General features: G+C 45.5%; 3 protein-coding genes across 3 annotated transcripts; 1 reads left to right on the top strand and 2 right to left on the bottom strand.

Annotated features, from left to right (window-relative positions):
- Positions 1-2,280: 2,280 nt before the first annotated feature.
- On the bottom strand, positions 2,281-3,750 carry LOC311328479 (ATP-dependent lipid A-core flippase-like; the record flags this gene model as incomplete). The annotated part of the gene is made up of 1 exon (XM_084462444.1): positions 2,281-3,750. One exon carries the CDS (start codon positions 3,748-3,750, stop codon positions 2,281-2,283), a length of 1,470 nt encoding a protein of 489 aa, XP_084318570.1.
- A 1,076-nt stretch (positions 3,751-4,826) lies between these two features.
- LOC311328478 (large ribosomal subunit assembly factor BipA-like) lies at positions 4,827-6,515 on the top strand (the record flags this gene model as incomplete). Its single annotated transcript, XM_084462443.1, has 1 exon — positions 4,827-6,515. One exon carries the CDS (start codon positions 4,827-4,829, stop codon positions 6,513-6,515), a length of 1,689 nt encoding a protein of 562 aa, XP_084318569.1.
- Positions 6,516-9,337: 2,822 nt separating this feature from the next.
- LOC311328477 (arginine--tRNA ligase-like) lies at positions 9,338-11,080 on the bottom strand (the record flags this gene model as incomplete). The annotated part of the gene is made up of 1 exon (XM_084462442.1): positions 9,338-11,080. One exon carries the CDS (start codon positions 11,078-11,080, stop codon positions 9,338-9,340), a length of 1,743 nt encoding a protein of 580 aa, XP_084318568.1.
- Positions 11,081-12,963: the final 1,883 nt, after the last annotated feature.

The raw sequence follows: 12,963 nt of genomic DNA, 5'->3' as shown, positions 1-12,963 counted from the left end.
CAGTATTGAGGTTTAACTGAACATTCAGCGGAAACACCCTAGGTTGCTTCCGCTGGCTGTAACTGCGACGTCTGAATACGACAAAACCAAACAAGCTGGTCAGTTGTCAGTAGGTACTTTTTCTGACGTGATTTCTCTGCTCACCGTCGGTACTCGTTACCAACGATTGCTGCGTCTCATCATTGGTCTGTTTATACATATCTCCTTGGAGGAGAAGGCGCAACACTTCGTTGCCTCCAGTCTGGATATAGTTATCTATGGTGCCATGCTCTTGTTGGATAGTGTATGCAAGGTGCTGAATGATAGCGTCCAAATGAGCACCGCTGGTGAAAAGAATGAATAATGGTGCGGTTCCTTTGCTACGACGTCCTATTCATTAGTTCTCCATGATTACGAAGGCGAGAGCATTACTTATGAAAGTTCCAATACGCCTGCCAATCTACACTTGAATCCAGTGAGCGTAGCTTCAACACAGCCTCTGGCCCTTGTAAACTCCATTTTGCCACGGTTAGATCTATACGGTCATTGATCAAATGGTGGCAAGCTCCATCAATGACTTCACTGGCAATTGATAGCCGGCATCTAGCGTCTTGTCATAGCAAAGCTTGGTACGGTTTTTTGAAGATAGTCTGCACGCTTATCAATGGCCTCTAGTTTCGTCAGACCACTCTTGCTAGCACTTTGCCTGATTCCATGGGCCTCCTTGTAAGACTCTCCCCTGAGCATCTTCAGGGACCGTTCTGCCACCCAGCTTTCAATAGCCTCATCACCCTTGTCGTGTAAGCAGTGACCGGCTTTCCACCTATATTCAAGTACATGGATAAAGTCAATGATGATGGTGGCCTTAACTCCCTTCTTTTTCATAATCTAGGTAATCAGTTTCCGCTGATGAGGGTGCCCATCAATAACAATGACCAACTGCCGGTTCTGCTCCTGATCTCACCTGCGGCTGCCTCGAAAGCTTTTTCGATTACGGCTTCCGCTTCTCTTTCGACACTGGCCCACACTCTCTTATTCTTGGAGGAGGACGGAATTTAACAACGTTGTCGCTCTTCCGATCCATACCCATGATCGATTCTGCCGCTCTAGGATTGGGTTTTACCGTATAAACGGTGGTTACCAGTGCCATTCGTTTGCTATATTGTTTCTCTCCCTGACTGAGTTTGGTTTGCAGCTTCTGCTGACTCTTTTGCGCGTTCTTCCGTGTTGGTTCCCTCAACCCTCCCTAGCGCATCATCAAGCCTTTACCGTCAACTCTGAAGATCTTTAGGTCTTCTGTTTGCTCAATCCCAACCTTGCGCTGTTCGTCAAAAGCGTAAGTGAGACGCTTCAATTTTGGCTACAGGACTTTGATTTTAAGGGCTTTAAGTGTAGTGATGTTTTTTGAAAAGTGCCCAATGGCTCCGAAGGAGCCATTGCTAAGAAATAAAGTACTCAAATCACTCTTTCCCTGTAACATGAATATGTACAACCAGCTTAAGCCTATGTAGCGTAAGGGATTATCTCGTAGAACTCATATTTAAAAACCTCAAAGTCTTGAGCCGTATCTGCTATCAGTTGCACAGCCTTCGTTTTCCAACCATACCTAGGCCACTATCATGATGTCGTTGAATCGTTCGATCATAAGAGCGATCCATCACATCGCTGATAATGTTTTTCCTCATGCCATCAGAGTACTTGTCAGTATTTATGTTTAACTGAGTATCTAGTGGGAACACACGGATTGCTTCCGATGGCTGTAACTGCTATGCCTAATTAGGACAGAACCAAACAAGATGGTCAGTTGTCGTGAGGTATTTTTTTTGACATAATTTCTCTGCTACCGTGCTACCCGTATTGACGATTGCTGCTGTTCAACATTGGCCTGCTTATCCAGATATCATTGGAGGAGAATGCGCAATGCTTAGTTGACTCAAGTATGGATATAGCTCTTTATGGTGCCATGCTTTTGTTGTAGAGTGGATTCAAGGTGCTGAATGATATCGTCCGAATGATCACGAGCTGAAGAGAAGAATGAATAATCGATGGGATTGGTGCGGGATGCGTTCACAAGAGATGGAGTTGTGTAGTTATTGGTTTGGCGACGTTATATCACCATAAAACCGGTTCTTTTTTTGTTACTGGCTGCATCGAAAGCCATGATGTTTTAGCGGCTGCATTGTGGTGTTGAAAGAACCTCACCAAAAAGGGAAAGCTTTTTTGTGAAGACTGCACGAACAATGTCCTTAGTAATTATCCCACAAGAACATTATTCATGAATTTTAGGCACGCGCTTTATTGTTAGGCTGTAACCTGCTCCACGGTTACAGGAGGTTCATCTTGGAACTGCATTTTATGGAGTTTGGCGTAGTGTTCTCCTTTAGCCAACAGTTCTGAATGGCTTCCCCGCTCGATAATTCGTCCATGTTCGATCACGAGAATACAGTCAGCATTTTCAATGGTGGAGAGGCGGTGGGCGATTACCAGCGTGGTGCGACCTTTCATAATATTATCCAGAGCTGCCTGAATATGACGCTCGGATTCAGTATCTAGCGCTGAAGTTGCCTCATCCAGAATAAGGATTGGAGCATCTTTGAGGACTGCCCTGGCAATTGCCAGACGCTGTCGCTGGCCGCCAGAAAGGAGAACGCCATCTTCGCCTACAATTGTACGAATGCCCTCAGACATATCCTTGATAAACTCGGTAGCATGAGCTGCTTCTGCCGCCAGACGGATATCTTCTGCCTCAGCGGTGTCGCCTATGGCTCCATAAGCAATATTTCTGGCTACGGTATCGTTGAACAGCGTGATGTTCTGGCTAACTAATGCAATATGACTACGCAGGTTTCTCAGCTCAAAGTCATTGAGGGGAATTCCATCGATAAGAATGTCACCTTCGGTATGGTTATAAAACCTAGGAACCAGATTGGCCAAAGTACTTTTACCTGATCCAGAGCGTCCTACCAAGGCATAGGTTCGGCCATGTTCAATGGTAAAATTGATCTCCTTCAAGGCAGGTGAATCAGCGCCTGCATAGGTAAAGCCAACCTGTTTGAACTCAACGCAGCCCTTTACCCGGTCACAGGTATACTGGCCATTGTTGGCTTCTGGTATTTCATCCACCATTGCGAAAATGCTTTCCGCGGCAGCAATACCCTTCTGAATATTAGCATTTACTTCACTGAGTTGGCGGATCGGTTTTGGTAACAGTACCGCCGCAGTGACATAACCGACCAGTGTGGCTGTGGTTGAGTCACCTTTAACAAGCAAAACCATAAATAGAAGCCAAGCCAAGGCAATGGAGATGATGAACTGTATAACCGGAGTGTGTACAGAACCAGCTTTAGCCAGCTTCAGATTCTGGCTGGTATTGGTGGCACTTGATGACCGGAAGCGACCAACTTCATACTCTTCACCTCCAAATCCCCTAACTTCACGGTAGCCATTTATGGTTTCAGAAGTCACATGGGTCAGGTCGCCCATCGAGTTTTGAATATTTTTGCTGATCCGACGAAACCGCTTGCTGGCATAGGAGACTACCAGCGCTATAACCGGAAGCGCAGTAATAAATATCATGGTCATTTGCCAGCTGGTGTAAAACAGGAAGCCCATGAGGAAAATAACAGTCAGGCCTTCCCTGATAGCGACTCGAATGGCATCTGTTGCTGCGGAAGTGACAAGACTGACGTTGTAGGTAATGCGGGCAATCAGGTGACCGGAGCTGTTGTTATCAAAGTATGAGTTTGGTAGATTGATCATTCGGTCGAACATCTCGGTTCGCAGGTCATGGATAACATAGTTCGCTACTTTGGATATATAGTAGTTACCCAGAAAGGAACCGATACCACGAACTATAGCAATAATAACCATCAGAGTAGGAACCAACCAGAGTGAGGGAATGCCGGATTTGGATAGCCAAGCCCAGTTCTGTAGAAGGATAACTTCCTCGCCTTCCAGTGCCTGAACAAAGTATTCAAGCAATTTGGCTAAAGCTGGCTGGGTCAGCGCAAATATTGCCAGACCTAGTAGGCTCAGTGCAAAGTACCATGCGTAGGGTTTTACATAGGTTAGCAGTCGAATGTAGATCTGCAGACTGGCAGTATTAACGTTCTGTTCTGACATGAGATAGGATCGTTTCCGGTTCAATGCCGAAATAAAAATTAAATCGCTATGATAACAGTTAATGGAGTGGTTTCAAAATCCTTTTTACACAGAATTTTCAGAAGCGCTGCATGAAAAATAGCAGTTGTGTTGATCAGATTGCTAGGGAAAGTTGCGTTACTAACGTGAGTTAGACGTGTCACTTTTAGCTACATCCCTTGTATTTTAAGGGTTTTAGGTATAGTGGTGTGTTTTGAAAAGTGCTCAATGGCTCCTTCTGAGCTTTTGCCAGCCAATTAAAGTACTCAAATCACTCTTTTTCTGTAATATGAAGAGGTACAAAAAGGCTTAATCCTATGTAGCGCAAGTGATTATCTCGTCGAACTCACGTTAATTAGTACATTCTGGCGTAGTGGTTGTGGCGTGGGTTAGGGGGCCGTTGGCCCTTTTTTATAGATGACAGAGACTATCCTTGGGCACACAATCTCCCTAAAATATGAGTCTTTAGTCCAGTCTGTGGCTATTAGCCAAAATAAACGTATAAATACCCTTGGATTTCTTCCAGGTTCGAAAACGGCATCCGTTTTCGTCGCAGGAGGATGAATTGAGAGAATGACACAGTGATCGAAAAACTGCGGAACATCGCTATTATTGCCCACGTAGACCATGGTAAGACTACGCTCGTGGACAAGCTTCTACAGCAGTCCGGTACTTTAGGCAGAAAGGACTATGGTGCTGAACGTATCATGGATTCTAACGATCAAGAAAAAGAGCGTGGCATTACAATACTGGCCAAGAATACGGCAATTGAGTGGCGCGATTTCCATATTAATATTGTTGATACTCCAGGCCACGCCGACTTTGGTGGTGAAGTTGAGCGCGTACTCTCCATGGTTGATTCTGTGCTACTGTTGGTTGATGCGGTTGATGGACCGATGCCACAGACTCGCTTTGTTACCCAGAAAGCGTTTGAACAGGGCTTGAACCCAATCGTGGTTATCAATAAGGTTGATCGCCATGGTGCTCGTCCTGACTGGGTTATGGATCAGGTGTTTGATCTTTTTGATCGTCTTGGTGCCACTGATGAGCAGCTGGACTTCCCGGTTATTTGTGCATCTGCTCTGAATGGTGTTGCCGGTCACGATATTGATGATCTGGCAGAGGATATGACACCACTGTTTGAAATGATTACTGAGCGTGTGCCTGCTCCTTCGGTGGATGTGAATGGTCCTTTCCAGATGCAGATCAGTGCTCTTGATTACAACAGCTATGTAGGCGTTATCGGTATTGGCCGTATCTCCCGTGGTATGCTGAAACCTGGCCAGCAGATTGTGCTGGTGGATATGGAAAACAAACAGCGCAAGACCAAAATACAGAAGGTCATGGGTCATCTTGGTCTGGAGCGTGTTGAGGTTGAAGAAGCCAGTGCAGGTGACATTGTCTGCGTCACCGGTATCGATCAGCTGAATATTTCTGACACGCTGTGCGATCCTGATTGTCCGGAAATGCTTCCTTCGCTTATGGTTGATGAACCAACGGTCAGCATGACCTTCCAAGTGAATGATTCACCATTCGCCGGTCAGGATGGTAAGTTTGTAACCTCTAGAAATATCCGTGAACGTCTTGATCGTGAACTTATCCACAACGTCGCACTGCGTGTGGTGCCCGGTGACGATGTGGATAAATTCAAGGTTTCCGGTCGCGGCGAACTGCACCTGTCGGTACTGATTGAAACTATGCGTCGTGAAGGCTTTGAGCTGGCCGTTTCCCGTCCTCAAGTTGTTGTAAAGGAAATTGATGGAGTTAAGCAGGAGCCATTCGAGCATGTGGTGGTGGATATTGAAGAACCACACCAAGGCTCTGTAATGGAAGAGCTGGGTCAGCGTCGTGCCGAATTGAAAGATATTGTGCCAAACGGTGAAGGTCGCGTACGTCTTGACTTCATCATGCCGGCTCGTGGTCTGATTGGGTTTCGTTCACAGTTTTTGACGCTGACCTCCGGTAGCGGTATTCTAACTTCTATTTTTGACCATTATGGTGAGGTGAAAGGCGGTGAGGTTGGCCAGCGCAATAACGGCGCTATGATCTCCATGGCCAAGGGTAAGGTTCTGGCTTATTCTCTGTTTACTTTGCAGGAGCGTGGTCGCTTGTTCATCAACCCTAACGTTGATGTTTATGAAGGCCAGATTATCGGGTTGCACAGCCGTGATAATGATCTGACAGTAAACCCAACCAAAGCCAAGCAGCTGACTAACGTTCGTGCAGTTGGTACTGATGAGAACATCATTCTGACTCCTCCAGTTCGCCACTCTTTGGAGCAGGCCATGGGGTTTATTGATGATGATGAACTGGTCGAAGTGACACCAAACCATATCCGTATTCGCAAGAAGTTCCTGAAGGAGCACGAGCGCAAGCGTGCCAGACGGTCTAAGTAATTATTAGTGCTGGAAATGATACCCCACACTTGGTTCTCAAGTAGTGTGCTCCTCAAAGTATTTAAAACCGTGGAGGAAAGACAAAAGGGTTTCCCGGGAATGGAGCGTATACCAAGAAAAGACTTATCCCAACGCCAACGCCTGCCCATAAAACAATAGAATAACTTGGTGATTTTATAAACCCAACCAACCAGTGCTCTATCTCCTTTTTATTAGTTGTAGGTGTAGGTTCACCTTTATTTTCCCTACTCTCTGACTCTTTGTCTGACAGTGGTTCTTGGCTTTTATTCTCTTTGACCTTGCTTTGTGGTTTCTCTGGTTTTGTTTTTAAAGGCGTAACAAATTCTTTGCCGTTTACTGACGTTAGTAAAATAACGGTTGCAGCATCAGTGGCGTTGTAATGATCCAGTAACGCCATGATGTGGTATTTACTATTTTCTACCATGCTTGGCGCTGGGCTATATGTGTCTGGTTTTGCAGGGCTTAAAATTTTGGAGGTGATGACTCTATTTCTACTGATATTAATATCAACGATGTTGATATTAACTGTTTTGGCTAGGCATTGAAGAAATGTCCGTCGTTTTTCTTTTTTACTTCGTACGTAGTCAAGCATTGTTGCTTCTGAGCAAGGTAAAGCCTTGCTTGTTGTTGCCTTGGTCAGTATAAGGAAGAAATTTGAATAGAAATATTTGTTATGATCAAGATGTTTTTCCAATTCAATGTAGTACTGCAGGCAGTGTGCTAGTTTAGATTTATTTTTCTCAGCAATTAGTGTTTCGTAAACATGATTTTGGGCCTTATTCAAATTCAGTTGTGATTTGAGGAGTTGAGACAGTAGTGATTCCTTCTGATCACCTTCGACAATAATGTGTTGTGCCAGATAATGATAAAAGTGATTAGTACTGGAAGTGTGCAACGCGTGGAGTACAATTGAAGTTGTTGACTGAATATCAGTCAGGGATACTCCGTGGTCAGTTAATGAGTTAGTTTCAAATCCGTCACTTTTTAGCCATTGCTGAATTGTTGAGTAATCATCTAGGGAAGTGTACTGGGAGGCAGAAATCACTTTGCTGACCAAGAAGGTAAGAGTGAAGGTAGCTACTTTGATTGTTTTTATTGGAAAGTACTTCATATTGTCTTTTTCCCTATGATTTTTATGTTGCAATAGGATAGTTAACGCATCTCATCATCATATTGTGGATATATCGTGGTTGGCTTGTATGTTCGCAAGTACTGGAATTGTTTCATTTGTTAAGATTGAGACATGTTATTTAGGCATTAGTGCAGTTCAGGTAAGGATAAGCGCTTTGCTGCAATAACTGTTTAAGGTTATCGTAATGGCATTGTTTTGGTGTTTTCCTGAAAGGATTTTCCATGCGCACCCTGTATCCAGCCATTAAGCCATATAGTTCTCAATTCCTGCAAGTTGATGATGTTCATGAGATTTATGTTGAGGAATGTGGCACGCGTGGTGGTATTCCTGTCCTGTTTGCGCATGGCGGCCCTGGTGCAGGTTGTACAGAGCGAGACCGTCGTTTCTTTGATCCGGAAAAGTATCGGATCATTCTCTTTGACCAGCGAGGTTGCGGTCGATCCAAACCTCATGCTGAGCTGGTGCAGAATAACACTTCCCTGCTTATTGAAGATATTGAGTCGATTCGCAATACGCTTGGTGTGGATCAATGGTTGGTATTTGGTGGTTCATGGGGATCAACGCTGTCTCTTCTTTATGCTCAGGCTCACCCAAAGCAAGTGTCTGGGTTGGTTGTCAGAGGTATTTTTCTGTCCCGACAACAGGATCTTGACTGGCTCTATAAGGAAGGGGCGAGCAGAGTGTTCCCTGATCAATGGGCGCACTTTGTAGAGCCGATTTCTGAAAATGAGCGAGGCGATTTACTGGAAGCTTATTACCAGCAATTATTCGGTGAAAATGAGTTGGCAAGGATGAATGCCGCCAAGCACTGGTCTTTATGGGAGGGAAATATCGCAACTTTGAGGCCAAATCATGAGCTGGTTGATCACTTTGGCGACCCTCATCTGGCATTATCCCTGTCGAGGATAGAGTGTCACTACTTTAGACATAAGTCGTTTATAAAACCCAATCAGATTATTGAGAAAATGAATCTTATTGCTTTGATTCCAGGGGTGATTGTTCATGGGCGCTATGACATGATCTGTCCACTGGATAATGCTCAGGTGTTGGCGGATCACTGGCCGGAAGCTGATTTGCAGATTATTCGTGATGCTGGGCATGCCTCACGCGAGCCTAGTATCGTTGATGCTCTAGTCAGAGCAACTGATGAGTTCGCTCAGAGATTGACTCAATAATTCTAGATGTATATATGAAAGCTCTGATTCAACGTGTAAAGCATGCCAAAGTTGTAGTGAATGGGGGAACTGTTGGTGAAATTGGCCATGGTATTCTTTTGCTGCTGGGTGTTGAATAAAGGCGATGATTCGGTTCTGGCAGATAAACTGTTTGATAAAGTTTTGAAGTATCTAATTTGCAGTGATAATAAGGGCAAGGTTAATCTTGGGCTTAAACTTAAATAAAGATGTACAAGGTGGTTTATTGGCCGTTGCCCAGTTCACTCTGGTTGCCAATACTCGCAAATGGTTACGTTTCAGCTTCAGTTCAGGTGCATCTTCAGAGCATGGTGAAAGGCTTTATCACTACTTTGTGGAGCAGGCCCAAGGGCTTCTCAAGACGTGGCTACCGGCCGTGGTGGCACGTATATAAAAGTATCGCTGTTTAATGATGGTTCAGTGAAGTTTATGTTGGATGTGTAAAAAAAGGCTGGTTTACACCAGCTTTTTTTGTATTACATTTGCTCAATGGTTGCAATGCCCAGCAGACCAAGGCCCAGCTTCAGTGTTCTGGCTGTCAGGGCGCAGATCTGAAGGCGGCTGTTACGGATTTCCTCAGAAACTCCTTTCTTGTTAACTGGGCAGGCTTCGTAGAATTTCATAAAGGTGCCAGAGATTCCATAAAGGTAGGCACACAGTTGATGTGGCAGACCATCTTTGGCAACCGATTCAAGCGTCTCACTGAAGCGGCACAGCTGCAGTGCCAAGTCTCTTTCAGTATCATCATCGATGATTATGTTGCCATTAAGATTAGATTCGCTGATGCCCGCTTTTCTGAAGATGCTCATGATCCTAGTGTATGCATACAACAGGTAAGGGGCGGTATTACCATCAAATGCCAGCATATTATCCCAGTCAAAGACGTAGTCACTGATGCGATTCTTGGATAGGTCAGCGTATTTGACTGAGCTAATGGCAACTGATCGGATAACGTTAACTTTCTGTTCTTCAGACAGGTCTCCTGATTTGCTGGCAATCAGTGCTGCAGCTCTCTCTTCGGCTTCATCAAGCAGGTCTACTAGCTTAATGGTGGTGCCTACGCGGGTCTTGAATGGCTTGCCATCTTTACCCAGCATCATGCCAAAAGCGTGATGCTCCAAGGATACATGATCAGAAGCAAAGCCCGCCTTGCGGGCAATGGTAAATACCTGCTCAAAATGCTGACCCTGACGAGCATCCACATAATAGAGAACGCGATCTGCATTCAAGGTGTGACAACGGTGACGGATAGCTGCAAGATCGGTTGTGGTGTAGAGGAAGCCGCCATCAGATTTTTCGACGATCACGCCCATTGGATTGCCATCTTTATTTTTTAACTCCTCCAGAAAGACCACTTTCGCACCGTTGTCTTCGCTCAGGAGCCATTTCTCATTGAGCAGTTTGATTATTACAGGAAGGCTGTCATTGTAAGCACTTTCGCCCATAACATCGGCTTCAGTCAGAGATACATTCAGGCGGTCATAAGTATCCTGATTGTGTGACAGCGTAATATCAACCAACTTTTTCCACAGTTTCAGGCAGTATTCATCACCCGCTTGAAGACTAACCACATAGCTTCTGGCTCTGGCTGCGAAGTCGTGGCTGTCATCAAAATGTTTTTTGGCTTCCTTATAGAAGGTTTCCAAGTCGGAAAGCTCCATACTTATGGCTTCTTGGCTTTCTTGTCCCAGTTCTTCCAAGTGGGCAATCAGCATGCCGAACTGGGTACCCCAGTCACCCAAGTGGTTCTGGCGGATGACTTTATGACCAAGAAACTCGAGAGTTCGTGCTGTCGAATCGCCAATTATGGTAGATCGCAGGTGGCCAACGTGCATTTCCTTGGCAACGTTAGGGGCTGAGTAATCAACGATAACGGTCTGGTTGCTCTCAGTATAGGCAACACCAGCACGAGGATCTTTGATTACAGAGTGAAGACTGCTGGCCAGCCATTGAGGATCTAGGTGGATGTTAATAAAGCCAGGGCTGGCGACTTCAATTTTGGTTACAATGCCGTCAAGCTCGAGCTTGTTGATAACTTTGTGCGCCAGCTCCAGTGGATGTATGCCCATTTTCTTGGCGGCAGCCATTACTGCGTTGCACTGATAATCACCAAAATTCGGCCGTGCGCTGGAGCGAACCATGGCTGGCGTATCTTCTGGAGCCCCAGCAGCGATAAGCGCTTGGACGACTCTGCCTTCAAGCAGCTTGAGAATATTCATGCATGAGTCCTTGGTTCAACTAGGGTATGTAGCAGATGTTCCTCTCTGACCTTTTGGATAGTCTTGGCTGAGAGGAGAGTGTAAGCTCATGTGCCCATTTTGTTTGATATTTTATGTCTGCTAGAGGCTCTGCAGTAACAAGAGCCTGTTAACAGCCGGAAGTTTATTACAACGGTTATACATCTTGCCTGAAGCTTTTGGCGAGCGTTGAATCATTGGCTGCTGAAATAGTGGCTGGGTTAAAACAAGACAGCCGTGCAGATTATCTCAATTAAGGTCAGGTGGGCAGGTTGTTGTTCTGAGCACTTACTAAATGGTGGGAATGCTATCGCAAAAGGTCATTTGTCTCAATAGAAGCTCTCTCGTATTAAAATAGCAGTGCTTGACCTTCTATCAGTCATATCGGAGATAATGGTATCTTTACCAAATAGAGTACATATAAAGAGCTTGACCACAAAAAGTTGAGAATTATGACATCCAGATCAAACAGCGCCAAGCGGGGAGCCAGTAAGTCAAAAAGTACAGGTAAAATGATGGCAGTATCTATGCCAAATTGGGTCTGGTTGCTGGCAGGGCTGGTGATTGGTGTGTTTGTGGCTTTTCTGGCAGGTCTAACGCCTGCTGCGAAAGATGTCAGGACCGTGGCTGAACATGTTGCTTCAGGCGTTGTGGATGAACAGAAGAAAGATAATCAGCCGGTTTTTGATTTTTATACTTTACTTCCTGAGTTGGAAGTGACAGTATCCGTAGCCGATCCAGCTCCTGTTAAAACCACGCCAAAAAAAGCTGGTAGGGTAACGGCTGAGCTTGCAGCAAGCGCAGGACCGAGACAATACCTGCTCCAAGCTGGCTCTTTTCGCAGTTCAAAAGATGCTGAGAGACTCAGGGCTCAGCTGCTGTTGGAAGGTTTGTTGCCTAAGATTGAGCGGATAAATGTAGGTGGCAGTGAAACTTGGCATCGCGTACAGTTGGGGCCATTCACTGATCTGGCATCGCTGCATGGTGCCCAGGAAGTGTTGGCTGGCCAGAATATAGATAGCCTGCTTTTACAGCTGAAATAGGAAACACTCAGTATCGTGGAGCTTTCTCTTCAGCCCCTCTTGACAATTCAATACATCCTCCCAATATAAGGCGCCGTTATCCAAGTTTATTATTTAAGGAGCTGGCCTTGGAACAGTATCGTGGCACAACTATTCTGTCGGTGCGTCGCGGCGGCAGTGTCGTGATCGGTGGTGATGGCCAAGTATCGCTAGGTGATGCCGTCATCAAGGGCAATGCCCATAAGGTGCGTCGGCTATATCACGGGAATGTCATTGCTGGGTTTGCCGGCGGCACAGCTGATGCGTTTACCTTGTTTGAACGCTTTGAAGCTCAGCTGGAGAAGCATCAGGGACGATTGACCAAGTCAGCTGTTGAGCTGGCTAAAGAGTGGCGAACTGAGAGAGCCTTACAAAGGCTGGAAGCCATGTTGATTGTTGCAGATACCACTGCATCCCTCATTATCACAGGTAATGGTGATGTGATGGAAACAGAAGATGGTATTCTAGCCATCGGCTCTGGTGGATTTTATGCTCAGGCGGCAGCGAAGGCACTGTTTCACAATACTGAAATGGGTGTCCGTGATGTTGTTGAAAAGAGTCTTGGTATTGCGGCAGATATCTGCGTTTACACCAATTCAAATCAAGTCATTGAAGAGCTTTCAGCTGTCTGAAGCCAGTGCTATTTAAAACGAGTTTCCGATATGTCAGATATGACGCCACGCGAAATTGTTCATGAGTTGGACAAGCATATTATTGGTCAGAATGAAGCCAAGCGTGCTGTAGCAATAGCGCTTCGTAACCGCTGGCGCAGAATGCAGTTGAGTGAAGAACTGCGCAATGAAA

Source organism: Borostomias antarcticus, assembly GCF_949987555.1.
Source record: "Borostomias antarcticus genome assembly, contig: scaffold_63, whole genome shotgun sequence".
Classification (NCBI taxonomy): Eukaryota; Metazoa; Chordata; class Actinopteri; order Stomiiformes; family Stomiidae; genus Borostomias; species Borostomias antarcticus.
The sequence above is the reverse complement of the archived record's forward strand: the minus strand, read 5'-3'. Positions and strand labels throughout refer to the sequence as shown.